This window comes from Silene latifolia, chromosome Y (genome assembly GCF_048544455.1).
Source record: "Silene latifolia isolate original U9 population chromosome Y, ASM4854445v1, whole genome shotgun sequence".
NCBI lineage: Eukaryota > Viridiplantae > Streptophyta > Magnoliopsida > Caryophyllales > Caryophyllaceae > Silene > Silene latifolia.
The window spans coordinates 433,530,130-433,557,089 of NC_133538.1; the positions used below are offsets into that span (position 1 = coordinate 433,530,130).

The 26,960-nt window shown below is 39.3% G+C and overlaps 1 protein-coding gene across 3 annotated transcripts; it reads left to right on the forward strand.

Moving 5' to 3' along the window:
- The first annotated feature begins 6,662 nt into the window (after positions 1-6,662).
- LOC141633256 (uncharacterized) lies at positions 6,663-10,907 on the forward strand. 3 transcript variants are annotated; one of them, XR_012538051.1, is made up of 4 exons: positions 6,663-7,105; positions 7,206-7,487; positions 10,273-10,365; positions 10,583-10,907. XR_012538051.1 is itself a non-coding variant. In XM_074445700.1 (3 exons), the coding sequence occupies exons 1-3, from the start codon at positions 7,024-7,026 to the stop codon at positions 8,181-8,183; spliced, it is 426 nt and encodes a 141-aa protein (XP_074301801.1). In that variant the 5' UTR covers positions 6,663-7,023; the 3' UTR covers positions 8,184-9,599. The 3 variants fall into 3 exon arrangements, 1 of the variants encoding a protein (XP_074301801.1); XR_012538052.1 differs by lacking the exon at positions 10,583-10,907 and having other exon boundaries at positions 7,252-7,487; positions 10,273-10,573; XM_074445700.1 differs by lacking the exons at positions 10,273-10,365; positions 10,583-10,907 and adding an exon at positions 8,122-9,599.
- The last annotated feature ends 16,053 nt before the right edge of the window (positions 10,908-26,960 follow it).

A 26,960-nucleotide genomic window follows, 5' to 3' on the forward strand; every position in this document is an offset into this window, starting at 1 on the left:
GGACGTATATGAGGAGGGCCCGCCAGCCGCGACGCGTTGTAAGGCTCACCAGCCATGGGGCGTATATGAGGTGGGCTCGCCAGCCGCGATGCGTTGTAAGGCTCGCTAGCCCTGATGCGTATATGAGGAGGGCTCGCCAGCCGCGGCGCTTTGTAATGCTCGCCAGCCATGGGGCGTATATCACGAGGGCTCGCCAGCCGCGGCGCGTTGTAAGGCTCGCCAGCCCTGGGGCGTATATGAGGAGGGCTCGCCAGCCGCTGCGCGTTGTAAGGCTTGCCAGCCATGAGGCGTATATGAGGAGGGCTCGCCAGCCGCGATGCGTTGTAAGGCTCGCCAGCCATGGGGGGCGGTTGGTTGATCAACCGTGACAATAGCCTCTTTGGATGGGCTTGTTTTGGAAATAGCGGACTCTTGATGCCGCCGTGGAAATAGTGAATTCTGAATTTCACTATTATTGTTTTTGACATAAGCGGGTTCCGCGAGGAAGTCCCCTCTTGACATTTGAAGGAATAGCGAATTTTAAATCTTCACTAGTAGTTTTTTAATTTGAAGTGGCGGTTTTAATCGCCGTTTGTTTGAGTTTTGAAGGAAATAGCGAATTTTGACTTTTCGCTATTACGTTTGAAGTGATGGTTTATGTTGCCGCCGTTGACATGTGAAGGAAATAGTGAATTTTGAATCTTCACTATTACTTTTGAAGTGACGGTTTATGTTGCCGCCGTTGACATGTGAACGAAATAGTGAATTTTGAATCTTCACTATTACTTTTGAAGTGACGGTTTATGTTGCCGTCGTTGACATGTGTGGTGAAAATAGTGGAATTTAATTTCCAACTATTATTTTGAAAATGACGGTTTTAATTGCCGTCGTTTGAAATTTCAAGAAATAGTAATTTTGAATTTTACTATTATTTTTGAAAATGACGGTTTTAATTGTCGTCGTTCGAAATTTGAAGAAATAGTGAATTTTGAATTTTCCATATTATTTTTGTATTTGAAAAATGACGGTTCCTAATGTCGTCATTGAAAATTTGAATTTTGTTATGGGAAATTGGGCCAAAGCCCAAAATTTCGCTGAATAGAGCAGGGAGCACCCCATTGAGGCGCGAGCAACCTGGCGAGATAAGGGTGCTTCCCTATTTTCCTGTAAAAGACGTTAGAATGGTTTGCATAACATTCTCATTCCATCATCTTCAACCTTTCGACAAACTAAAACCACCATTGTTGGTCTCTAGCTTGCTTCCATTCGTGCCATTATCAATATGTCATCTCAAAGTATGTATTTCCTCTTAAATCCATTTGAATTTGTTGGTCTTTTTTATAGATTGAATTAGGGCGAAATGTTTACCCTAGAAAATCGATTTCACTACTACAAATCCAGGCAACTACAACGCCCCTTTAACAACGATTATTCACGAAAATCACAATAGACGTTGTAGAATGTATGACGCGAATTTTACAAAAATTAATTACAACGGGTATGGTTATAAAAACCGTTGTTATTAGTTTTAACAACGGGTCACACATGAACAACCGTTGTTAATAATTTGGCGCAAAATTGGCGCAAAGTTAGTGAAAAGTAATCACAACGGTTACTTTTGTAACCCGTTGTTAAAACATATTTGACAACGGGTGTTTTTTACAACCGTTGTTAAAACATATTTCACAACGGTTGTTGTTTAATAACCGTTGTCAATACCTTCCATACTATAAACCACACAAACACAAGTCTGCTGCAGCCACAAAACACAACCCTTAATACACAAACACAAACACAAACACAAACACAGCAGACAAACAAACACAAAACACACACTTTCTCTTTCTCTCTTTCTCATCGTCGCTTTTTCTTCTCGCCGTCACTGTTGATTTCATCGTCTCTTACGTTCTGTATTTATCAGGTAAATCTCGCCGTCACTGTTAGTTTCATCGTCATTATTTTCTTTTTCTATTTATTTCTTTTGCATGTATGTGTTTTTATCGACCATTATGTTATTTGTTTAAGTATTGTTCGCATAATTAGTTAGTAAAACAATGAAGAAGCAAGATGAAGAAGCAAGATAAACATAATTAATATATATATATATATATATATTTATAAATACATAAATTAAAAAAATTTACATATATAAAAATGTAATTCTTATATTTTCATAGAGGATCTTATTCTGCTCTATCGTATCCGTCCTCTCCTCCTTGGCTATTTGGAGGTTCCGTTCAGCAGATTGCTATATCGTCATATAGCCGCAATCGCTGCTTTCGCTCCGTCAAGCCATCTTCTTTGGCGTGCTTCGGTGCGGATCGAGCATCCGCAAGGTAGCTCCCGAAACTTTCCTCAATATGGAGGAACCTAGGCGGATGAAGTTTGTTGTTGTTCTCGATCATAGTAAGAGTCTTAAGGATGAAATCATTCATTTTGTTGGAGTTTGGAGTTTGTTTTGAAAGATTAAGTAGAGTTATTTATTTGGAGTTTGTTTTAGCAGTTAGGGTTTGGAGATGTATATATTGAGATAATGGAAATGTTAGTTGAGATAATGCAATGTATTTATACTAAGCAATGTGTGGGTTGAGTTGTTTTTTAATTAATATATATGTTAGTAAGTTGTGCCATAATCATCATATCTCTCAATGCTGCTTCAAATCTTATTACTAACCCTTCTCATTCCATATTGTCCGTTCATATGCACAGTGATGTCAGTAATAATGCATGCATCGGAATTCTAACGGGCCGTAATTATGCATGCATCTAGTAATATTTAATTTAATTTTTTTTTATATTTTAAGAACAAACAACAACGGTTATTTACAAGCAACCCGTTGTCTTTAGTTATAACAACGGTTTTGTATATTAAAACCCGTTGTTATAACTTTCCCCCCAAAATTGAGTCACACTTTCCACAACGGGTTTTTATACTTAAAACCGTTGTTAATATTTTTAACAACGGTTTCCTTAAGAAAACCAACCGTTGTTAAAACCTTCTACAACGGACTCTTTAACAACGTCCGCTTTTTTATATACCAACGGTTTTTGACCGTTGTTATAGCCTGTATTTGTAGTAGTGTTTGGGCGTTTTCGATTGAGCCCATTTCGAGTGAAATTGATGATTGCATTATGTTAGAAACCCGTTTAGGAGTATTGGGGTGCTTTTAGTTTGCATTTTGGTCCCCGTTCCCGCTCCCTATGCTCGAAAAATGTGAGTGAGGCGAAGAAACCGTCTCATTTCACAATGTCAAGTTTATTTGCTTGGATAGTGGATCCCACTAGGTTGCATTGTAGTGGGGAAAGACTGTATTTGCCATTGTGGACCTTTGTTGGGTATTGTGGGCAAAATTGGAATTTTTGCCTTTTGTGACGGTCTTATGTCTGCAGAATAAGCGCCTGTTTGGGCTTGAATTGAGTCAGTTTGCCTTGAAATGGACCTTATTGGCAGTTTAGGTCGCTTTGAGGCGTGATAAAATCACGTTGCCTTTTTGCGGTCGTAATTTGACCGGTTTGTGCTCAAATTGGCGTAGGAATTGACTTTTCGAGCCGCAGAAAAATACCCCATTGCATCGGGAATGTATTTTAGTTTGTTGGCGGACCTTGTACGGGCCTTGGGGTGCCATTTTTTTTGTGGTTATTTTGACTCGTCTTTTGTTTGAAAAGAAGGGCGAGTCGTTTTTTGTGCGTTTTTTGTTTTTTTTGTGAATTGTTTTTGTTTGGGCGGGGTTGCCCTTGTTCTGCTTTGCAGGTTTTTTTTGGATTTGTCCATTTTACGCCGTCGTAATGCCGAAATTTCGGCTGACGTTCTTTGATTGCATTTGGTTGCAGGGGATCATTTGGGACCTATGGGGTATGTTGTGGAGGCCTTGGAGGAGGAGGATGATCCCGGAGGAGGAGAGAAGGCTGTTTTTTGTTACAGGCTTGGTTGTGTTTCTCTGGCGGCCTTTGCTCGGCTAATGATCGGGTATCGATCGTTGGTCGTTGTCTGCAGAGGTTTGGATGTGCGATGAGTGGGGTTCAATACGGGCGTGTTATCCCATGTTGCCGCTTTTGGTCGTTGTCGAGTTCTGGTGATTGGGGGTTGTGAGATCCCGGAAGAAATCTCCTTTTTGAAATAGGTAAATAATATGGAGTCGCCAGTAAGTTTTATAAAAAAACTTACAAAAATAAGTTTAACGGAAAAAAGGCCCCTTTTGATCCCTGGAATGGGGACTGAACCGTCTCTCCGGTCTGAACCAAAGATTGCGGATTCGGGGGTAAAGGTACGGTCAAGGAAGGTGTTAGGCACCCGGACCGCCCATCAAACTGACGGCCTCTACTATTTATTTATAATATTATATATTTGACGTAACTAACAATAAAAAAAGTTAATTATACAATTTTATACAAGACGATATAAATTATTTACAGAGACAAGGTAAATAGGTTAGTTTATATTCAAATATACAAAAAAGACAATAAAATAGAGAAAGTAAATAAAAGATGAAATAAACGAGTAATGAAAACATATTTGAATCTGGTACCCTCAGGCCTATGTGGATGTTGACTATTAATGAATTTCGACTTTGTCGTAAATTATTGGCTCTTATGCGCTTATATAGAACTAGGATGATTTATTTGAAAGGTTTGATTTGAAACTAGAATAGTATATTTGAGATGGGTATGAGAGTATTGAATTTGAATCTGATTTTTGATATGTATCGATCTCGGTATATTTGTGAATCACGTATGCTCCTCCCCCTTTGTTTCTGTCTCATGGTGTATATGTAGGAGGTGTTTGGTTGGGGGAGTTGGAATGGAATGGAATGGATTTAATCCATTCTAGTGTTTGTTTGAGCTATTTTGGAATGGAGTTAGAATCCGGATGGATTCTAAATCCATTCCAACCCCCTCTAATCTCATACCCAACCTTTAACCCAAGATTCTAACTCCATTCCATAATGTTTAACATTTCATTCCATTTCAAGGTTCAACCAAACAATATAAACCAAGTATGAGATTTAGAATCCATACCACAATGATATGAGATTCCAATCCATTCCATTTCTTCCCTTCGAACCAAACACCCCCTTATAGTATTTGGAGTTGGAATTTGTGGAGGTCTGAGATTTGAGATGATAAAATTGCTATCATGAACTTCTATCTCATTAATCACATACGACACCTATCCAAATTATATTGCCCTCAATCTCGAAATAACAAACATCACAAAGTCCACCCATGATAGACAACTTTCAACAATATACTCACGTGACCAAGTAGGCTAAGAAAATTGTCTTTTCAATTGGTTTCCCTTGTGACGGGTTATCATTTGTGGCGGATATTTTGTGAGATAAAATGATAACAAAATGGGTTAGTGGAGAAAGGGGACCACATGAATAGTGTTGCAGAGAGAGAAAAAGTGGGTACATTGTGAGGTAAAATGGTATCCGTCACAAGCTTGTGACGGATATGTCATGTCTTCAGAATTTGTGTTGTCTTTTATTCCTATTCCATATCTTACACGGACTACTTGAGTATTTCCGCTGTCCCTTTATTATTTGTTTGGCAAGTGGGCTTACCAATCATGCTTGGGCTTATATAAAACTACTTCTATCCAGCAATGCCATATATCACAAACGTTTTGGGCATTAATTATAAAGTGGACTTAGTTCAATGCTTGTACGATATATCTCCTTCGTATATATTGGTTTCGGGCCAATAATACATCACTCGGATAACCTCCATAAATAACAATCCCGGGTTTTATCGAATGATTATTAATATGAAGTGGGCTGAATAGGATCCAAGAGGGAGTTTTATGCTATTTTATGTGATTTATCGGGAAACAAGTGTAAAAACCTGTAAATTATAACATTGTCGATTTTAATATTAGTCATTAAATTTGAGCCTTATCATCGGGTATCCTTAAGGCTAGTAGACAACTTTGAGGTGTCTACATAAGCCCCCACTTTGACTGAGTCTGAGTAAGACGAAGGTCAAAGTAGTCCGGTCGGGACAGATAAAGGATAAGAAACGTACCTGGGCCTCTTACATTATCTGTCTGGAGTAGCTGGAATCTGGAACTGGCTTAGCAAAACTTTGTTTTACTAATCTGGGATTAAGCTGGTAAAACTTTATTTCACCAATGTGGATACTGGCATGGCCAAACTTTGTTTCGCAGGTCTGGAATCTAGTAAAGCAAAAATTTGTTTTGCTGGTCTGGAATCTGGAGTAGCCAAACTTTGTTTAGCTGGTCTGGAATCTGGTATAGTGAAACTTTGTTTCACTTAAGAGTGAACCGGCAAAATCTGATTTCACAAGCTCGAATGCGTGTCAGGGCCCGCCGACCGAGGAATTCAAAATTTTATTTTAAAAAGGGATAGAATGTAAAATTTGATTTTACAAACTAGGATTTGCAAAATTTTGTTTCGCAAAAAGGGTAAGTTCAGAAAATTTTATTTTAAGAACTCAAATGCATGTCAGGGCCTGCCGACCAATTGATTCAAAATTTTATTTTGAAAAAAGATGGATTTGAAAATCGTAAAGTTTTATTAACGAAATAGGCTAGAAAATTGTAAAATTTTATTTCGCAGAAAGAGAAAGATAGACAAATTTATTGTCAAGGAAAATATACGGACCATCTATTTTACTTCGTACTGAGGTGGATCATTTTTGTTGAACCACACATGTAATTGACGTATTCATTCATTGAATACTCCCCAAAGTTCAAAGAAAATGTATTTCATTTTGCTTCTTTTACCTTCAACCGACCAAACTTTCACTTTCCCCTTTTTGTTCAATTGAACTTGCAATTTCTTAATTTCATCAGAAATCCAGCAAATCGTCCTCTTCTTTGATTTGATTTTTTTTTCCTTAATTCATCTATTGTTACTCAAAGCATTAAAGCCCAATCGTCCTCGAAGATCAGTGCCTACGCCGCCCTTATCCCCGCTCTGTCAGAGCATCGTCGAGAGTGCTCGTTCATGATATGGGATGCGATTAGCGGTTTTGTGCCGCCATAGCCGTCATTTGAGCTACCGATTGGGGACAAGATGACCGATGATCTTCGAACGGAGTTTGCATGCTGGAATGACAGATACTAATCTCAGCGATCAAGTTTTCCTTCGTAATATGACTTCAGGTCAGTTTTCTCATTCCGTTCTCTAATTAATTCTCGAAGCTCCAATCAATTGTCACTTTGTGAACCTGATAATTAAATTTTTTATTCATTTATTCACTAGAGAATGAGATAAGCCAGTATGACTCTCTGTTATGGAATGAATTCAGCGTCGGTTGCGCGTCGTGGTTGTCATTCGAGTGCTTGATTGGCAACAAGATGGTTGGTGTTGGAGAACCGTTTAATTGGCTCTTGATATGGAATGTAATCTACGACAGTTATTGTACCATCGATAAGCAATCGTTCGAGCTTCAGATTGGTGACCGGATGGCTGATGATGGAGCATTGTCGCACCCCTTGGCTGTGACATCTGAGCAAATTTCTTGGCACCAGCTCCGATCAAGCTGTGAGTATTTCCGTCTCTTTATTGACTGATTCATATTTATGCCTCTTTTCTTTGTTTTATTTCTTCACTGGTCAAGTCGTATGCTTGACTATACGATTGAACTGATAGTTTTACTAGCCTTGCGAATCAAGTTGTGTGCTTGATACATAGCTTCTGGCCAAATTATGGGTGCTTCCCTTTTCTTAGTCGATTGATGTTGAATCTATGCTCTCTTTTTTGTTTTTTATATTTTTGGTTTTATGGTTTTACCGATTTCTCGAATCAAGTGGTGTGCTTGATAATAAGACTGAACTGATTCCATAATTATGACATTAATGCAAATAATTTATGATGTAAGACGCAAGTAGTATATGCTGATAATGCAAATAGAATGCTTATGATGCTAATGATGCAAGATGTTAATGTACTTAAGACAATGGAGACAAATACTAGCTAATTGACAATGCATTCTTTTCCTAAAATAGACCACATACACATGACACATCTCATTTCTAGTCCCGTTATTTTTTTTTTAAAAAACGTGCTATTGAGCATGATCTGGGCAAGGGACATAGTACTCTGGTCCTAGCTTTTTAGGTGTTATGACTATTGAACCGTCATTTCTTTGTAAGTCCTTATCACTTTTTTTTGTCAGGGTTGTCGTCTAAATGTAGTCAAACATATGCGCGAAGTGTTTACTTATGCCCCTGGTCTTAGCTGTAACTCTTCACTCTATGTTCTGTGGTAGCCCCCTGTTACTTTGGTAGCCCCTTGTTACTTCAGGTATTTTCCTGTTCAGTCACGCAGCAGTCACTTAGCTAGCACACCTGTTTTCTTCTCTTTTTTTTTTCTCTCTTCCGACCTAGAATGGGTCATGATTGTGCCCAAAATTTTTTCTTATTTTTTTTTGCCTTGGATTTTGAGATTCATATTGTAAAATGAGTTTTGCCCTCTTTACAGTAACAAGCTCGGCTAATTACCCAAAACTAATACTATAGAAATAAAATACTTTTGTGACCGTATAAGTGTAGTGTACATCCACCGAATTCTTAGGTGCTAAACGAGGGTGATAAATGGAATAGAGTAGAAGGGTCTATGGTGTTAGAAGACACTGGAGACCTGTATGCCTCTCTCACTCACCAAAATGAATGAAAGGATCGTCCCAAAAGGTATGGAGACAATGTAACTGTTGATTGACTCGTCTCGTCTGAGAGATGAAAAAGTGACTACTATGCAATTTTTATTTGCATCTTGAACTCGAGCTTTTTTTTTCTTTTGTCTTTTTACTGGAATTTTTTTTTGTCTTTTTGACTGGAACTTTTTTTTTCCTTTTGAATTTTTGAGATTTTTGATACAGGAAAAAAATTGAAACTTTGGCTGGATTTCTTTTTGTCTTGTGAATTTTTTAGACTTTTGACATTGGAATTGATTGCGTATTTGACTGGAATTTTTGTTTACTTGTGAATTTTTGTTGAGTCTTTTGAGTCTTTTGAGACTCTAGTTGTAACTATTTGAGATCATAATTTTTCTATTTGAATATTTGAGTCTTGAAACTGGATTTGAACTCGTATCGGTATTTAGACTCATGTCGTAAGTTCATTCTATGGGACTTGTGGTCACCTATCTTGTTTTATTGGCATGGAGTGTGCGCTGCCTTATTTCATTTGGTAAGTTTGGGCACAGGTTTATGAGTTTGTGCTCATCTGAGATATGAGAATATGACAATTTTGGTAAATAGAGAGTTGTGCTCATTTAAACTAATAGTCGCATGAAGTATGGAAAATTAACGAATCAAGTAGGTAGACAGAATCTCCAAACCTATTGGTCACCTAGTTAGTGACACGACGATCAAGGAATTATCACACCACAGAGATGGAAAAGATGGTCTAGTGCACGCCCTCGTTTAGGCTGACTCTAAGAGAGGTCGACTGATCTACACTAAAAAAATACAATCTAAAGTATTTCAAGTCTATTCTACTAGTTAAGGGTAAAAAGTAGAACAAGTGACTAATAAAAATGACATATGCTCTTTTTTATTTTATTTATGCAACTCAAAAAGGACTAGGATGGTCCTATTATGATTAGACACTTATGTAAACTAGTGTTTTATTTTTTTTCAGGCAATGTTAGAAACACTCGTATGAGATGATATGACTATAAGAGTGAATTTTCTTGTTCTATTGACATGTTTGTTCTTACTCTTAGTTTTTTTTTTTTTTTTTTTTTTATTTTTTTATTTTTTATTTTTTTATGTGAAACTGAGAAAGGACTTGGATGGTCCTGATTTAATCAAATTTTGATGGAAACTACATGTGAGTTAGTATTGTCTAGTCTTCCTGTACCCTTCTTTTGTTCCCCAGCTAGACTGGCTATTAAAATTAGGGTCTCGTTTACTCCTCCCTATCCCAGATCATGACTTAGCTTTTAGAAAATGATTTTATTTCTTTTATAGGAGACAGGACTAGTATGGAGTACTATATTGAATGCTCATGAAAATCTTATTTGCCTAATGCTGAACGAGGTCTGACTGTAAGTAACGAGCAAAGCTTTTATTTTTACCGTGTCATTGCTGTACCGAACTATTATATGCAAATGCTAAATGCTGAATGCATGTCCACTGGCCTAGATCTGAGACATAAGGTAATGCATGCTTTACATGAGACTTCGCCTAATAATGAAACTTACTATGTTGAATGCATATGTCTAACTACCTAGGATGCAAATTCTATCTAATGGACTATACATGCTAGTATTATTTTTTACGCGTAACTGACTGACAGACTGAACTATGATTTTTTTTCTTCAGAGTGTAGGACCGACGAGACGGATTGACAAACTGACGAACCGTGAAACTGACGGACTGACGCGCTGACGTACTGAACATGCTAAATGCAAACAGGTCTTAATGGATTTTAGTGCTATATGAGCCTAAATGCAAGGACCTATTTTTTTTAACTGGCTTAGTTGTTGTGCTATGCTATTATTATACTGTTCAGAATTATGTATGTGAGTCTCACTGCCCAGGTTGCATGTTTATTTATCTAATGATTAAATGGACTGAATGCTTGATCCACATAGGACTCATGTAACTATTGATTAGTTTTTTTTATGTGCAGGACTGACTCAGGACTGACGACTGACACAAGATGTGATTTGTGTAGATGTAAGTACTGCATGCCGTACTGATGAATCGAATGGTAATATGCAAACAGACGCAGAACAAGTATGACGATGGCCTATGGATGACATAGCGTTAAAGACCTGATGCAGGTGTTAGCTATTAAAGACGGAATGCACACGCTGGACTTTTTATTAAATGTGAAGCTTATGGACACATCAACTAGTGTGTATTTTTTTTTTATTAGTTATGGCTATGTGGGATGCAAACTATACTCAGATGCCAGAAGAAATCTAATTCCATATGCAGGTAAATGACTTTCATACATACCCTACTGTTCTACACGAGCAAATAGAGGTGCATAATCATCAAATTTAACCAAGCTCCATTCACAACATAAACAATCAACGTAGGGTGCTGGTAATGCATGCTTCTAATGTCATTTTTTTTATGTCGTTTTTTTTCATCTACTGTTAATTAGTGGCCATGACACAATGCTTACAAACGAGACATACATAAAACATGACCTAGACAAAGGATCTACGAGATCTATGGTTAGGTTTGTGGATAAGAAATTGGATACTCACGACATTAAAATACCCGAGGGTACCTCTCGCTTTTGTGCTCCCCCAGTCATATGGACCAGACGAGTTGCCAAAACGCGACGTCATGAGGTGGAAAAATATGTGTAAGGCCTAGTCGGTTGAATGGACCTTCTAAGTATACAAGATACTTTACCGAGGGTGAATAGGGTAGCTTAAATGGCATAATATTGGCTTACGGAGAGCCTATGCCTTTTTTGTCTGAAGCAATATACAAAATATAACCAATGAAAATGAATAAAAAGAATATAGGTATAGCATAAGCACAAAACGTATGTAATACTTTGTGAAACAAATCAGTAAGCCACCACAAATAACATTATACCTCCAGTGGTATAATAGCATCATACAACCAAGTTATATCTTATCGAGCTTATGTGTAATTTTTTTGAGCTTTCTTAAAGTTAAGTTTTTTATGTTTAAGTGAGTGAGTTCAGAAATTTTATGGTATAACTCGACTTCTTTAAAACAAAACTCGAAAACTTTATTATATAGCTCAGGTTCTAGAGCATACAACTGGGTACAACTGGTTGTAGGATCTATTAACTGGTAAGCCACCGGTTACAAATATTTTGCATATTAAGTTAAGAGTAGGAAACGGTAGAGCACCAAATACTTGATAATTCAACTACTTGAACCAGGAAAATTGTTAGCTTACCACGCTTCACGGACATGCACGTATGTTTGCATATATAATTCTCGAACAACTAACCTTTCTTAATGGAGTTAAAATTAATTAGTCCGTCAAAAAGAAAACCAAGGTCGGATATATAATATTAAAAACAAATTTCAAGTCATACCCGCTTATTAAGTCCCCAGCGAATTCGCCAGTAAGTTTTATAAAAAAACTTCCAAAAATAAGTTTAATGGAAAAAGACCCCTTTTGACCCGGGAATGGGGACTGCTGTCTCTCCGGTCTGAACCAAAGATTGCGGATTCGGGGATAAAGGTACGGTCAGGGAAGGTGTAACTGTAGACCTGGTAAAATCAACCCGACCCGATTGACCCGACCCGAAAAGGATGACCCGAGACCCGAAATCGACCCGAATTGCTAAACCCGAAAGACACCCGAAGCCCGAAGTGACCCGACCCGACCCGAAAATGACCCGAGCTTTCATGGACCCGTAATGACATCGACCAAAATGACCAATCCGAAACCACTCAACCCGATAATGACCCGACAAAATATAACTTTAATTGACCCTAATAGACTTGAAATGTCTCTCTTCTCTTAATCTTTGACCCGAAAATGGTCTGACCCGAATTAACCCGACCCGCTTGACCCAAAACACACCCGACCAACAAACCCGAAATAGACCCGTAACCCGAAATGAACTGACCCGATCCGAACTAACCCGAAAATTTGAGAAACCCGAAATGACCCGACCCAAACTGGCCCGACCCGAACCCGACCCGGTTGACCCGTTTGCCAGGTCTAGGTGTTAGGCACCCGGACCGCCCATCAAACTGACGGCCTCTACTATTTATTTATAATATTATATATTTGACGAAACTAACAATAAAAAAGGTTAATTATACAATTTTATACAAGACGATATAAATTATTTACAGAGACAAGGTAAATAGGTTAGTTTATATTCAAATATACAAAAAAGACAATAAAATAGAGAAAGTAAATAAAAGATGAAATAAACGAGTAATGAAAACTTATTTGAATAAGGTCCCCTCAAGCCTATGTGGATGTTGACTATTAATGAATTTCGACTTTGTCATAAATTATTGGCTCATATGCACTTATATAGAACTGGGATGATTTATTTGTAAGGTTTGATTTGAAACTAGGATAGTATATTTGAGATGGGTATGAGAGTATTGAATTTGAATCTGATTTTTGATATGTATCGATCTCGGTATATTTGTGAATCACGTATGCTCCTCCCTCTTTGTTTCTGTCTCATGCATGGTGTATATTTATAGTATTTGGAGTTGGAATTTGTGGAGGTCTGGGATTTGAGATGATAAAATTGCTATCATGAACTTCTATCTCATTAATCACATACGACACCTATCTAAATTATATTGCCCTCAATCTCGAAATAACAAACATCACAAAGTCCACCCATGATAGACAACTTTCAACAATATACTCACGTGACCAAGTAGGCTAAGAAAATTGTCTTTTATTCCTATTCCATATCTTACACGGACTACTTGAGTATTTCCGCTGTCCCTTTATTATTTGTTTGGCAAGTGGGCTTACCAATCATGCTTGGGCTTATATAAAACTACTTCTATCCAGCAATGCCATATATCACAAACGTTTTGGGCATTAATTATAAAGTGGACTTAGTTCAATGCTTGTACGATATATCTCCTTCGTATATATTGGTTTCGGGCCAATAATACATCACTCGGATAACCTCCATAATTAACAATCCCGGGTTTTATCGAATGATTAATAATATGAAGTGGGCTGAATAGGATCTAAGAGGGGGTTTTATGCTATTTTATGTGATTTATCAGGAAACAAGCTTAAAAAGCCGTAAATTATAACATTATCGATTTTAATATTAGTCATTAAATTTGAGCCTTATCATCGGGTATCCTTAAGGCTAGTAGACAACTTTGAGGTGTGTACGGGGGTTAACATCGGGGTAGCGTCCGTTGTCATGGTCCCCTTTCACCCTTGAATTTTGACGATTGGAGGTCAACGTCGGGGTAACGTGCTGAGTTACGATCCTCGGTTGCCGTGTCGTCCGAAGTCTGCCAGGCATCATTTTTCCTTTTGTTATAGAGTAGGAATGCGGTGTTACCGTCTTGGTAACCACCTCTGCTTCCGCTGTTAATCCTTTGTTTCCTTTGTTGCTCCTTTTTTTTTTCCGATTGGAAGGATAGGGAGTGCTTAGTTCGGTAGGTGGCAGGTAGCCCCCAGTTTTTTGTCTTAGGTCAGTGTCTGTATGATAAATGTTTGTACTGGATCCCGTTTGTACGGTTAGTCGTTTGTATCAAACGTGTGTCGATGTATTTTGCGTGAGGCGGTTTGTATATATGTGTTTTGGATTGTGGTTCATTTTGTGATTTTTGGCTTTTTTGTGTTGTGTTTCGGAGGAGCGCTGTCGGCTGTCAATTCCTCTTTTTGCTTTGCACTAGTTCATGCATCGTTAGTGTAGAAAACAGGCGACAGGTAGCACATATGCATAAACGTAAACACGTAACAAGCAATTGATTGAAAACAAAACTTAACCATGACGACTCGAAGTTTAAAAACTGAAATTTGAAATTTGAAAGGGTATTTTGAAAATTTGCAACAAATCGTCACGTTTGGACTCCAAAAGGAATTGATTTGAAAATTGAGCAATTAACTCGTGTCTTGAATTAAATTGCATCGGAATTGTTGAAATTGATTTGTGACTCGATAAAAAAAAATCAAACTCAAACCGTCAGGGATGAATTTTAGAAAAGATTTTTGCGAGTGTATTTGATTTGATTTTTTATGAGACCAAGACTCGAATTTGTGAGTGCTTGAATTTTGAGGAAAATTGATGTCGTGTTATCAATTTTCGATTTTATTTTTGGCAAAATCGCGAAAAAAGCGAAAAAATTTCGGAATTTCGACTGACATGGAAACGATTTGTCTGACATGGAAATGATCCGCCGCGGATCGGGGCGACTAGTCTTTCCCCCCTTAAAAAAAGAAAGAAAAATCCGTATGTTTAAAGCTGCGTCGTGGGAACCGTGTCGGATTTCGTAAAACGCGAAAACAAGGAAATGTGAGTGTGAGGAAACACAAAATGTCCTGGACCATCCCGAAGAGGCGCGAGCATTCCGGCGGGAGGTTTGAGGTGTCAGGAGAAAACACAACTTGAAAGGGACAATTCAAGGCGAGAATCCTGGGAATAGGCTTAAAGAGGCGCGAGCTATTGGGCGATAGGAAGCAGCTCTCCCTTTTTTCTGAAAAACGCGCTGATTTTTTTGTATAAATAGGGATGTTCGTACTTCATTGTTTCATCATCCGAAACACAAAATCATCTCTACAAAGCTTCTTCTTCCTCTTCCACAAAAATATTTCATGGATGCCTTTGTGAATTCGTTGCGACAATGGTGCCGGGATTTGTCGCCTCCCGAAAAGTATCAACTCAGTTGCATGGGAGTTGGTCAATTGTTGGTGCTCCGTCAAGTCAAGGTGCAATCCTCATTTGTCGAAGCATGCTCTCGATTTTGGGATTCGAAACACCATGTTTTGTTTTCTTGAAAGGTGAAATTTGTCCTCTTGCCGAAGAAGTAGGAGCCATTGGTGGATGGCCAGGTTGTGTTCCGGTGCTTCCTCTGACTCGGTTGTGTTATAAGGAGAAATGCCGTTCGATGTTGGGATTGTCAACAAGTCAAGTCAACTTTCTCCTTGCTCTACATGGTGTGGATATGTTGGCTCTTATCAACATCTTTTCAAACCGATTAGATGCCAATGTTTCGGAGGTGGCTAGGAGAAGGGCTCTTGCCTTTTGCCTTGTCTATGTATACCTCTTTGTTGATTCTTTGAAGAAGGAGAGGCCAAAATGCTATGGTAGCATGACCCTCGTGCATGTGGTTGAGCAAATGGAGCATGGTAGAGATCCATCATGGTTGGTCCCTGGCGAGATCATCCAAGCTTTGGACAAGGAAGGTTCTTGTGGAGAAGCTCCTTCATTTGTATCTCCAAGGATTCTCCAAGTGTGGCTATTGAAGAGGCTAAGGTATGTAGAGCCTCCGGTTGATTCTTCTTCTTATTCCTTCTGTCACCTTACTATGAGGAAGAAGTTGTACTCGGATAGTTTTGCTTCCACCGAGGCTTATTGGGCCGCGAGATTGGCGGAGGAGGGCGGTCCTCATATCCGTTGGGTGGTGCCATGGTGGCACTTGAGGTCCTTCACGGGGTTGCCCGCTTCGGGTGCTAGTCCTCGTTCTTTGATAGTGATGGGTTTGAAGGTTGTTTCCTTAATTTATCCCGAAAGGCTCATGAGGCAAATGAGGCGTCAACAAAAGCTGCCCACTCAAGATACCCTTATCCAAGAGAATGTTTTCAGAAACTCCGAGCTTGTGGAGGTCTTCGAAAGATGGTGGGCCACTCGGCCGCTTTGGGAGGTACCAAACTCCGTTGCCACGACATGGGTGACTCCCGCTTATGTCAAGTGGTCAAGAGCTTCGTCCTTGGAGGAGAGGTCCAAATACCGCAAGGACGAGGTTGTCGATTTGAAGTATCGAGAGGTTGGCAAGGCCAACCATGCCTTCTTTGAGGACTATGTCGATGGAGCTAGCCCGGATGTGATAAGGCCACCAAAGAGGAGAAGCTCGGGTCCCAAAAATGTAGTGGGCCGTACATGGACTCGTTTCGGGCCGAACATGGGGTCTCGCACTAGACCAGAGGCCGTTGCCGTTGTAGATCCGTTGAGGATCCGTTCCGAAGAGGGAGCTCAAGCTAGGCGGGCCAACAAGAAGAACAAGGGGAAAATGTATCCCGAGGGAAAAGGCAAGGGCATAATGGAAGAGTGAAGATTTCCATTACCCACTTTATTATTATGTTGTATTAGTGTTGTGAGTTTTTATTATGTTGTACTAGCTGCTATGTTTTGTGTGTTTTGTGCTAGTTTCATTATGTGAGGTGTTTTAGTCAACACCTTAATTTTGACAAGTTGTAGACTCGTCAAACTTTATTTGTTGTTGAATTTGTAATTCCTCCCATTATTAATTAAATAAGAGGATTATTCGTGTCGAAATTGTGAACGCTTGTTTCTTCCATCCATTTTGAAAAGACAATTCGATTTGAATCGTCCTAAACATTTGCACTTGGGAAAGTGGGATTTTTGTGGGAAGGGGGAAAGTCTCATTTTTTGTATTTTTGGGGAAAAGGGAATGTGTTTCCCTTTCTCTTTTTGATGGGGATGTTTTTTGTATGTGGGTTTTTTTGATTATGGGGATGGTCGTATCCTTCTTGTGTAAGAAATGACTAATTACGTATCCACCTGAAGAGGAGAAATCAAACCACGCTCGTAGTTCAGGGTGTTTTGTGAATTTTGATTGGGTTTTGTGGTTGTATCCCTCATGCATAAGAGGGACTGCCTACGTATCCACCTGAAGGGGTGAAATCAAACCATGCTCGTAGTTCATGGTGTATGCAATGGGTTGCAAATTGAAGGTGTGAAAATTGAATGTGTGTGGTTGTGTGGTTATGCCCTCGTAATAGGACTGCCTACGTATTCGCGTGTTTACGAAATCAAACCAGATCGTAGTTCTGTATGTGTGTTGATAGTTGATTTTGAGGTGTATGGTTGTGTCCTTGAAGAAATGCCTACGTATTCACGTGATGTGAAATCAAACCAGATCGTAGTTTTGAATGTGTGTGCCTAAGCGAGTTGTTAGGACCTTAAAGTGTGAGGGTCACGACGGTAAATTCCGTTTGGTGACTCGTCTGAATGTGTGCCTAAGCGAGTTGTTAGACCCTTAAAGTATGAGGGTCACGACGGTAAACTCCGTTTGGTGACTCGAGAAGTTGATTTGAGATAATTCCTCCTTGATCATGAATCGAAGAGTGTAATTTGTGAAAATGTTCCTTATCGTGTGAGCACACTAAAAAGTGGACCCTAAGGGTAGATTGGGTATGTCCCGTTCTTGGTAGCAAAGCACTCGAGGACTCCGTATCTGGGTCAGGGTGAAAATGGCTTCGACATTATGGAATGTGGAGCTCGGTGATGATATGTTAGTTTGACAGATAAAAATCTGGAGTTGAGGGTGACGACGGTAAATTCCGTTTGGTGACTCGAAGGTTGATTGGAGAGAAATCCCTCTTGATCATGAATCGAAGAGGCATAGCTTGTGAAAATGTTTCTTGTTGTGTGAGCACACTAAAAAGTGGACCCTAAGAAAGCAATGTTTTTTTTTGAAGACTCTGAATCTGAGTCAAGATGAAAATGGATTCGGCATTTTGGAATGTGAAGCTTGGTAAAAAAGGTTTGTTTAACAGATAAAAATCTGGAGTTGGTATTTTGTGGTGTATAGGCCGGTGGGTTACGGCTTGTAATGTGGTGCGGACTGGGATCTCCAGCTTGATGTGGCCTGAGCACGAAATGGTTGGTAAACAAATGTGGGATCAGAATCCCATGTCTGGACCTTAAAGGTTAAGGTGTGATATTTTGAGGTTGGGGGGAATCCTCAGAAGCCTAGATATATCTCCCTGTAGCAGTCTCTAGAAGGACTTAGGGGTGAAGCAGTGTTGGTTATGACCTTGGGGGGAATCCCCAGGATTCTAGATAGGTCTCCCTGTAACAGTCTCTAGAAAGACTTAGGGGTGAAGCGGTTTGGTTGAGGTTTTAGTGTTTGGTGTGTTGGACTTGTTGGTCCTGGATTTGGTATTTTGGACTCACTTGTCCAGGATTTTCTGTGGTTGACTTATGGGTCTTAGGCTTTGGACTTGTTGGCCCTGGACTTTGTATTTTGGTGTTGGACTCGTTGGTCCGAAGTTTGAAAATTGACGGTTTTTAAATCCGCCATTTGAGTCTTGGTGAAGATAACGAATTTGAATTCCGTTATTTCATTTTCTTGAAAAGTGACGGTTTTGAATTTCGTCATTTGAAATTGTGGGAAATAACGAATTTGAATTACGTTATTTCATTTTTTGTTTTGTCTTTAGCCTAACATTTTGTTAGACGTTTGTTTGTGTTTTTGGGGATTTTGGCCTTTCGAGAAAGGGTTCAATCTGGTTTTGTTTTGATTTTGGCTTAGGTCTTGGCCTTGACCTTGGGTGAGTAGCCTTTGGCTTCGGCTTTTGCTTTGAGTGAATTGACTTTGGTTTTTGCTTTGACTTTGACTTTGGCTTTGGCCTTAAGTGAATTGCTTTTGGCTTTGGTTTTCGCTTTGGCTTTGGTTTTTGCTTTGGCTCTGGGTGAATGGCTTTTGGCCTTGGTTTTTTGATTTTGGCCTTTCGCTTTGGTTTTGCTTTGGATATATTGGTTTTTTTGTTGTCCTTCGTTCGAGGATGGTGAAGGTGTCAGCGGGGATGTACCCAGTGGTGAGAGGTCGATTCTCTGTGATGGGACGTTTTTGTTGGGAATGGGCTTGCGTTCCGTCATTGATCATGAACGAGGAGATGTTATGGTTTGTTATCTAGGTTCATCGTAGGATCCCTTTGATAGAAGCTCGTTCTAAACTGGGTGCTAATAAAAGGTTTCTACTGTCAGACATGGAATAGGTAAAGAGAATGGACACAGAGTTTCGAGTCCTTTTCTTACTCGGTACGGAACGTCACTCGAGTGTACTCACATTGAATTGGAACATGTTGTTTGTTTTAAATCAATTCTCAAATCAATTCTCGTTGTCAACGGGAAATGGTAAATGGGAGAATATATGATTGTTGAAAATTGTGCTTTTATTTAGATAAATAAGAGGTTAGCACAGACTCGATGAATACATATGACTCATGGGATAGCCCCCAGTTTGTCACTTAGGAATAAAAGGACAGACGCTAGGATAGATATGAGAAAGCCTAAGACCCGGACTCGGACTTAATCGTAGATACGAACTCCTAATCATCACTTTCCTCCTCGAAGGTATCTTTCGCAGCATCCGGCGGCTTGAATGTTTGGTTTTCAGCATTGACCCACTTGAGCACTTCACTCTCATTGTTGGGAATGATATGAGGATAATAGTCCATGAGGCTTTCATCCCCTTGCAGAAAGAGATGTTCATTAGGGTTGTCTTCATCACTTGGTTGGCATAGGGATGAAGTCATCAGTTCATGGTTGTCGATCATATTTTGAATAACATATTTCAATTTGAAGCATGTTTCAGTGTCATGACCTTTTCCTTGATGATATTGGCAATAGACACTGCCGTCCCAGAAACGGGTTTTCCTGCATTCAGACGGGTCCGGAGTGGGCCCGATTGGTCGTAGCTTCCCTTCAGTCACAAGCTTTTGAAGGGTTGCGGCATAGGTTGTGTTGATTTTGGTGAATGTCCTTTGAGAACATTCAACCTTGCTGTTTGGCTTGAGACATTCAGGAGGATTGTCTTGATTGAGAGGTGCGACTATGATTTTTCCAGCTTTAATCATATCTTTAATTGCATGCTTGAGTTTTAAGCAGGTTTCGGTGTCATGGCCCTTGCCTTGATGATATTGGCAATAGGCATTACCATCCCAGAATCGGGCTCTTTTTTGTTCGGGTTTGTCCGGAGTCGGACCAATGGGTCGGAGCATTCCTTCTGAAGAAAGTATTTCCAGAGCGGTGCCATATGTTATTCCCAGATCTGTGAATACCCTTTGATGTTTTCCCATGGTTCCAACATTGGTGTTTTTGGGGATGTTTTTGTTTTTGTCAATCTTGGGAGGAAACAGGATTTGGTTGTTGTCAATGGGAAGTTTTTGGGATGTTGCTTGATATTTTGAAGGGTATTTTGGTGAGGCAATTTCATGTTCTTTGTTGGTATGTTCGTGGATGTTGGAAGCATCGGACAATTCCTCATTCTCATCACTCATTGGCTGGTGAACGGAGGGTTGGTTTTCTCATTGGTGGTTAGGTTCATTTTTGGTATTACCCAACCTTTTCTCCAAATTAGCTACCCGGGTGTTCAAGTCATCGATAGCCACTTGCAGCTTTGAGAATATGTTGTTGATGGAGACGGAGAGCATCATTATAGCGCTTTGTATGCCATCCTCATCAATTGCATGAATTTTCTCATCGTCAGGAGAGATGAGGTGAGAGCAGTCTAGGGAAGATTCCTGACTGTGTCCAATAGGGTTTTCAGGAGGGTTGTTTTTGTTGTTGGCAAGTAGTCGGCTTTCAAGGAGCTTAACCCTTTGCTCAATATCAGAAAAGGGAAAATTCCCGGTTATCATTTTGTCCTCAAATTGGGAGAGCCGAGTGCTCAAGTTTTCCACGGTTGCTAGGAGTTGAAGAACCATGTTGCTGATTTCGGCGGAACTCATGGCGGATGAAGGTTGATCAGCTTCTTGAGTTCCTGGTTGACGATCGATGGCACCCAAAGGATTTCTATTGACATAACGATAGGCGTTATAACTTGTCTTGGCAAGGCATCACACAAACAAAGGCAAGTACGACACATATGTATAAAAGGCAGTTATGTCGTGAAGACGCGACGGTGTGACTAAGTTATGAGTTCATTAAAGATCGTTAATGACCTCTTGTGTTTGAACTCTTGGTGCATGACTTGAATTTAGACTCGAGTGTCGACTTTGGCATAGTGATGCCTAGACAGACGACTTCTGACTCAATTTGGATGTGTGTTGATGGCGTGACGCCGTTGGACAAGACATGTAAACAACTTGACCTTTGACCCGTAATGTAGGGGAAATGCGGGTTTAATATCCGAGAGGTTTTGACTCTGCTAACGCCATTGGAGATGCCTCGACAATTAGGCGACACGACCTAGACCAGAAGGTAGGTACTAACTTCGGCAGAGATTCGACGTTATCTAGATGACCTGACTTGAAATCGACTGGACTCTAATTGACTCGAGGCTGAATCAGAAAGGTGGACTGAAATTTTCGAAAATAGAAATTTTCAAAAAGATTCATTTGTCGCTTTATGGACAGTGTCCGAAGAGTAGGGATCTCCGAAAGTCGATCAGTTGAAAGAGTTGTCTTAGGTTTGTTTTCAAAAGACGGTTTGAGTTGAAATTGTGGCGGCTCTGAAAACAATGTGTTGTTTCCGAAGACGGTTTTTGAAATTCCGAATCACGGATTTGAAAATCGAGAATTGAAGAATTTGGAATCGTCATCACAATGGCCATGAAAACTGTTAAATTTGTTTTCAAAGGATTTAAAATTGGGTTGAAAATTTGAAAACGGTTAAATTGGTTTTCAAATGGTTTGAAATTGAATTGAAATTTGAAAACGGTTGAATTTGTTTTCAAAGATTTGATTTTGAATTTGAAATTTGAAAACGGTTAGATTTGTTTTCAAAGATTTGATTTTGAATTGAAATTTGAAAACGGTTAAATTTGTTTTCAGATAATTTGAAAACAATTAAATTTGTTTTCAAAGATTTGATTTCGAATTTGAAATTTGAAAACGGTTAGATTTGTTTTCAAATAATTGATTTTGAATTTGAAATTTGAAAACGGTTAAATTTGTTTTCAAAGATTTGATTTTGAATTTGAAATTTAAAAACAGTTAAATTTGTTTTCAAAGATTTGATTTTCAATTTGAAATTTGAAAACGGTTAAATTTTTTTTCAAATGGTTTGATTTTGAATTGAAATTTAAAAACGGTTAAATTTGTTTTCAAAGGGTTTGAAGTCGGATTTGAAATTTTAAAATGGTTAGATTTGTTTTCAAAGATTTGAAATTTGATTTGAAATCTGAAAACGGTTAAACTTGTTTTCAAAGATTTGATTTTTAAATTGAAATTTGAAAACGGTTAAATTCGTTTTCAAACGATTTGAAATTGGGTTTGAAATTTGAAAACGGTTAAATTTATTTTCAATGATTTGATTTTGGAAATTATGAGGATTGAATTCGTCATTACGACGGGTTAGAAAACCGAAAAGTGTGAGAATTGAAATCGTCATTACGACGGCTTAGAAAAGCCAAATCTGATTTCGAAAACGAGATTTGAAATTTGGAAATTTGCATGGGTTGAAATTGTAATTATGACGGTTTGAAAAACGCTTTTGTATGAAAACTATTTTCGAATATTGAAAATTCGAGAATAGAATTCGTCATTACGACGGCGTAAAAGGGCGCTTTGAGAATGCAACGGTCGGCGAGGGACCGAGGTTTGAAATGGCCATTGTAACGGCATAAAAAGGTGTACTTAAAATGGTTATAAAAACCGGGTTTTGAAATCATCATTACAACGACGTGATAAATGTGCATTTGAAATGGTTATAACAACCGAGTTTTGAAATGGCCATCATAACGGCATAAAAAGGTGTATTTGAAATTGGTTATAAAAACCGGGTATGAAAATCGTCATTATGACGGCCTAGAAACGCTTGTTGAAATGGTTGTAGAAAACTGGGTTTGAAAATCGTCATTATGACGGCCTAAGAAGGTGTGCAACGGTCGGCGAAAGACCGAGGTTTAAAATGGTCATTATAACGGCGCAAAAAGGTGTCTTGAATGGTTATAAAAAGCGGGTTTGAAAATCATCATTATGACGGCCTAAGAAGGCGTGCAATGGTCGACGAAAGACCGAGGTTTGAAACGGCCATTATAACGGCACAAAAAGGGTGTTTTTGAAAGTTGAAAATGACACGGGAGGACTTATGATCACATAGCACATAAGCACTCACAGTTTCATTATATTATGCATTATGATGACACGGGTTTTGGCTTAAGAGGGTGGGTTACACACCAAGCAATCAAACCCCGATTTGCGAGAGGGATACCAATCCAAACAAAATGTGTAAGGAGGGTGCCCTAGCCTCGTGCTCGAAGGTGATGAAAGCTCTTTGACGAAACAGAAATGTGTAACGTCAACGGTATGCTTGACTCAATCGGTATTCGAAACGCGGGGATGAGAAAACTCACGCCGATGAGACGAGCCAATTGGTCGAAAAGGGTTAGGTTGTGGGCCCGGACAAGGAACTCGACTTATGACCGTAATATCAATTAATGCACTTTAACCACGACCTCGTTCGCGTTTCACCTATAAGGATCACAAAGACACAAGTGTCCTAGTTTTCCTCAGCAGAGTCACCAATCTGTGGACATGGGCCACAGGCCGGTCTGTGGATTTGGGCCACCTACCGATCTGCAGTCACGGGCCACCTGCACGCCAAGCCAATATATGGACATGCAACGGTCTAGAAAGCCACGCTCGGTGACGTAAAAATGCTTTCGACCGGATCGCTTTAGATCGGTCGGTTTCGTCTCGGCAAAGGTCTCGAAACGATGTTGAGATGTTCGGAGTCACCACCAAGCATTTGTGGGATGCTTGGAACCCGTTCGAATCCACTTTATACCTAGGTCAATCAAGGCAAAAAGCGATGCTTGACATAGGTACTAAAGATAAGGACTCGTCCCCCTTTAAGCATTCTATGCCTAAAATGACTCTCGTGCGCCCTGGATAAGGCCATCCACTATCCAAAAGTTCTGAGTAAGGGGTGAGGGTACGTATTGGAAGCCCTTTAATCGGACACCCAATCCCGCCCGCGTTAGCGGCCTCTACTGATCGATCGTGGTTGTTTAAGTGCAAAAGTTGATAAAACGGTGTAAATGCATGAATGCACATCCAAAAGTTATAACCTAACATGTGAGAATTTCCTAAGGCGGTTTTTTATGCATGTACCAAGGAATTGGTGTCAAAGTTGGATTTAGATTGATTTGCATGTGAGACGGAAATTAAACATCCATTTACCAAATTCAGATTACGATGCTTAACACGATTCCATTGTTTTGAAAAAGGGTGTCAAATGACAAAGTGTAAAATCACGTAAACTTGTCAATCTGATCCGTCGTGTATTCGGATTAACCGTAATCAGGATCGTCCTAGATAAATGCTAAAAACGAGGCAGAACAGTGCCAGGCAGCCCCATTGGGGCGCGAGCCTATTGGCCAGGGGAAGGGCTCTGCCAGGTTTTTAGATAAGAAAGCAGACGACCTCTTGGGGCGCGAGCAATGAGCCGACCCAAGGGGGCGTCTCCCGGTTCTTGAAAAGGTTATTTAAAACCGTATTTATGATGAAAGATTTGCAAGTGTTGTTTGCATGACTCGGAATAATTACTATTGTGTTAGTAACATTCGTTGTCGGATTTGCATGTTTGAAAAGTATAGTTTACAAATAAAAGTGTAAAATGTTTGATTTGAACTAATCATGTTAAGTTCATTTCTTTGTAATTAGTCAAGTTAATCATCGTACCCGGATTAAACCGACATGGTATAAAAAACCAAGGATGATTAGGAATTATGACTAATATATTTACAAATGTAAACAAATGAGAAAAAAGGTAAATAAATTAAAAGGGTGTTAAAATACCCATTAAAATGTAATTAACCATAAAATCATCGAGTCACAGATTAAACCGTCATGGTATAAGGAACCAAGAATGATTTTTGTAATGGTTAATATATGTTTATCATAAAAATGAATTAAAATGGTAAATAAAAGAAAAGGATTTCCTTTAAAATGTAATTAACCAATTAATATTACCGACTCACGGATTAAACCGTCATGGTATATGGGACCAAGGGTGATTATGATTTATGGCTAAAAAGTTTGTCATAAAAATGATTTGAAATGGTAAAAATCGTAAAAGGAAAGAAGTAAAAATAAAAGAAAGTGTTGAAGGAAAGACGAACTCAAACACGTTTGAGTCTGACCTGGACACCTCATTGAGGCGCGAGCCTCTTTGCATAGCAAGGGGCTTCTGTCTCAGGCCAAAACTCGGTTTTGGCTCGTCTAACCTATGTTTGAATCGCGTTATGCATTGTTCATGTTTATAAAGTTATGAAAACAGTAAAGACATGAAATAAATGAGTTGTTTACACCCGCAAACTTACGTGTATTGATGTTTGCGACGTAGATGACTTTAGAGACGGTTTTCTCGTTATGACTACTCGCGATCAAAGAAGTTTAAAAGAGTGCCTTAAAAAAGGATTTTGTTTTGAAAATATGTTGAAAATATGTTGTTGAAAAACACGTTGATTGATGAATTGAGTTGGTCAAATGGGTCGGTCGAATGCACGGCGACGGTACCAAACAAAATGTGTAAGGCTTGTGTTTACGATCGGTAGGTCGTAAACACGTGTCGATTTTGTGACTTAGGAAGTCGAGTCTAGAAGTTTAAGAGAGAGGTGAGGGGGCGGACGCTCGCGTGAGTTCTCAAATTGGGGCATTCGAGGGGTTTTTATAGGAAAATGAGTGGTTGTGTGAGTTTTGAGCGACGTGGCCACCTGGGCTGCTCAAAGAGGCGCGAGCCACGTCGCGGGTCTTCGAGGTGTCTTGTCGCTTTCACACAAATGCAATCATGATTTGTTCTATCCTAGGATTTGTATGCACGTGTTTGGTACTTGACCATACATGAATCCGGGAAATCTTATCATGGAAGCATTTGAATGGTTTGTTTTTTGGGTTTGACTTGGTTTGACTCGTTGTTTGAGTCGGGATTTGAATTTTTGAGTCGGTTTTTGGTCCGGTGTCGGTTTTGATTCTAGTTAGTGTCATCGCGACCCCATCGTCATGCATTAAATACTCCAGGTAATTTTGAAAATTTTTGAAATGTTTTATTTTCGAAATCGTTTTATGTTTTCCGACGTAAAGTTGTACACGAACTGTCGATCAAATGCCGCGATTCCAAATCATGTTATAGTCCGATAATCATCGGATGTTTGTTGGAGTCTCAGCAGATACTGGGTATCTACAGTCATGTTTTTGCAATTTGTATAAGACGCATTGGCGAGTGGTCTTAGTACTACCAAGAGATGCTTGCCTTAGTGGGAGTTATTTTCGATGATTGATATATATGTATGACACACATTGATGACCCTAAATAACATACATTGATGAAATGGATCACCAAGCGCGTGACTTGGTTGTGGAACTCCATTTGGATGATGTTGTTATTTTGTCTCTAGTCAGAGTATTATGTTGGGACATTTGAATACTCATAAATGACTAGTATGTACGCCGGTTGATGGATATGTTCCATAAGTCATAGGTATGGGGATACTAAGCCAGGTGCATGGATGTATGTTGGAGAATACACATTAGACAGACCCGCCTAAAAGGACTTTACTAAGGATTCGCTTAGTGTCAGTAAAGCTCTTTGCAAGCTGTTGACTTGTTTTGGTCTTTAGACTTGACTCTTTAACTATTCTGTACAT

Coding starts and splice junctions, on each gene's coding strand:
- LOC141633256 (XM_074445700.1), top strand. CDS start 7,024: ATGATCTTCGAACGGAGTTTGCATGCTGGAATGACAGATACTAATCTC. Junction 7,106..7,205: donor CCTTCGTAATATGACTTCAG/GTCAGTTTTCTC, acceptor TTTATTCACTAG/AGAATGAGATAAGCCAGTAT. Junction 7,488..8,121: donor GCACCAGCTCCGATCAAGCT/GTGAGTATTTCC, acceptor TTTTTTTGTCAG/GGTTGTCGTCTAAATGTAGT.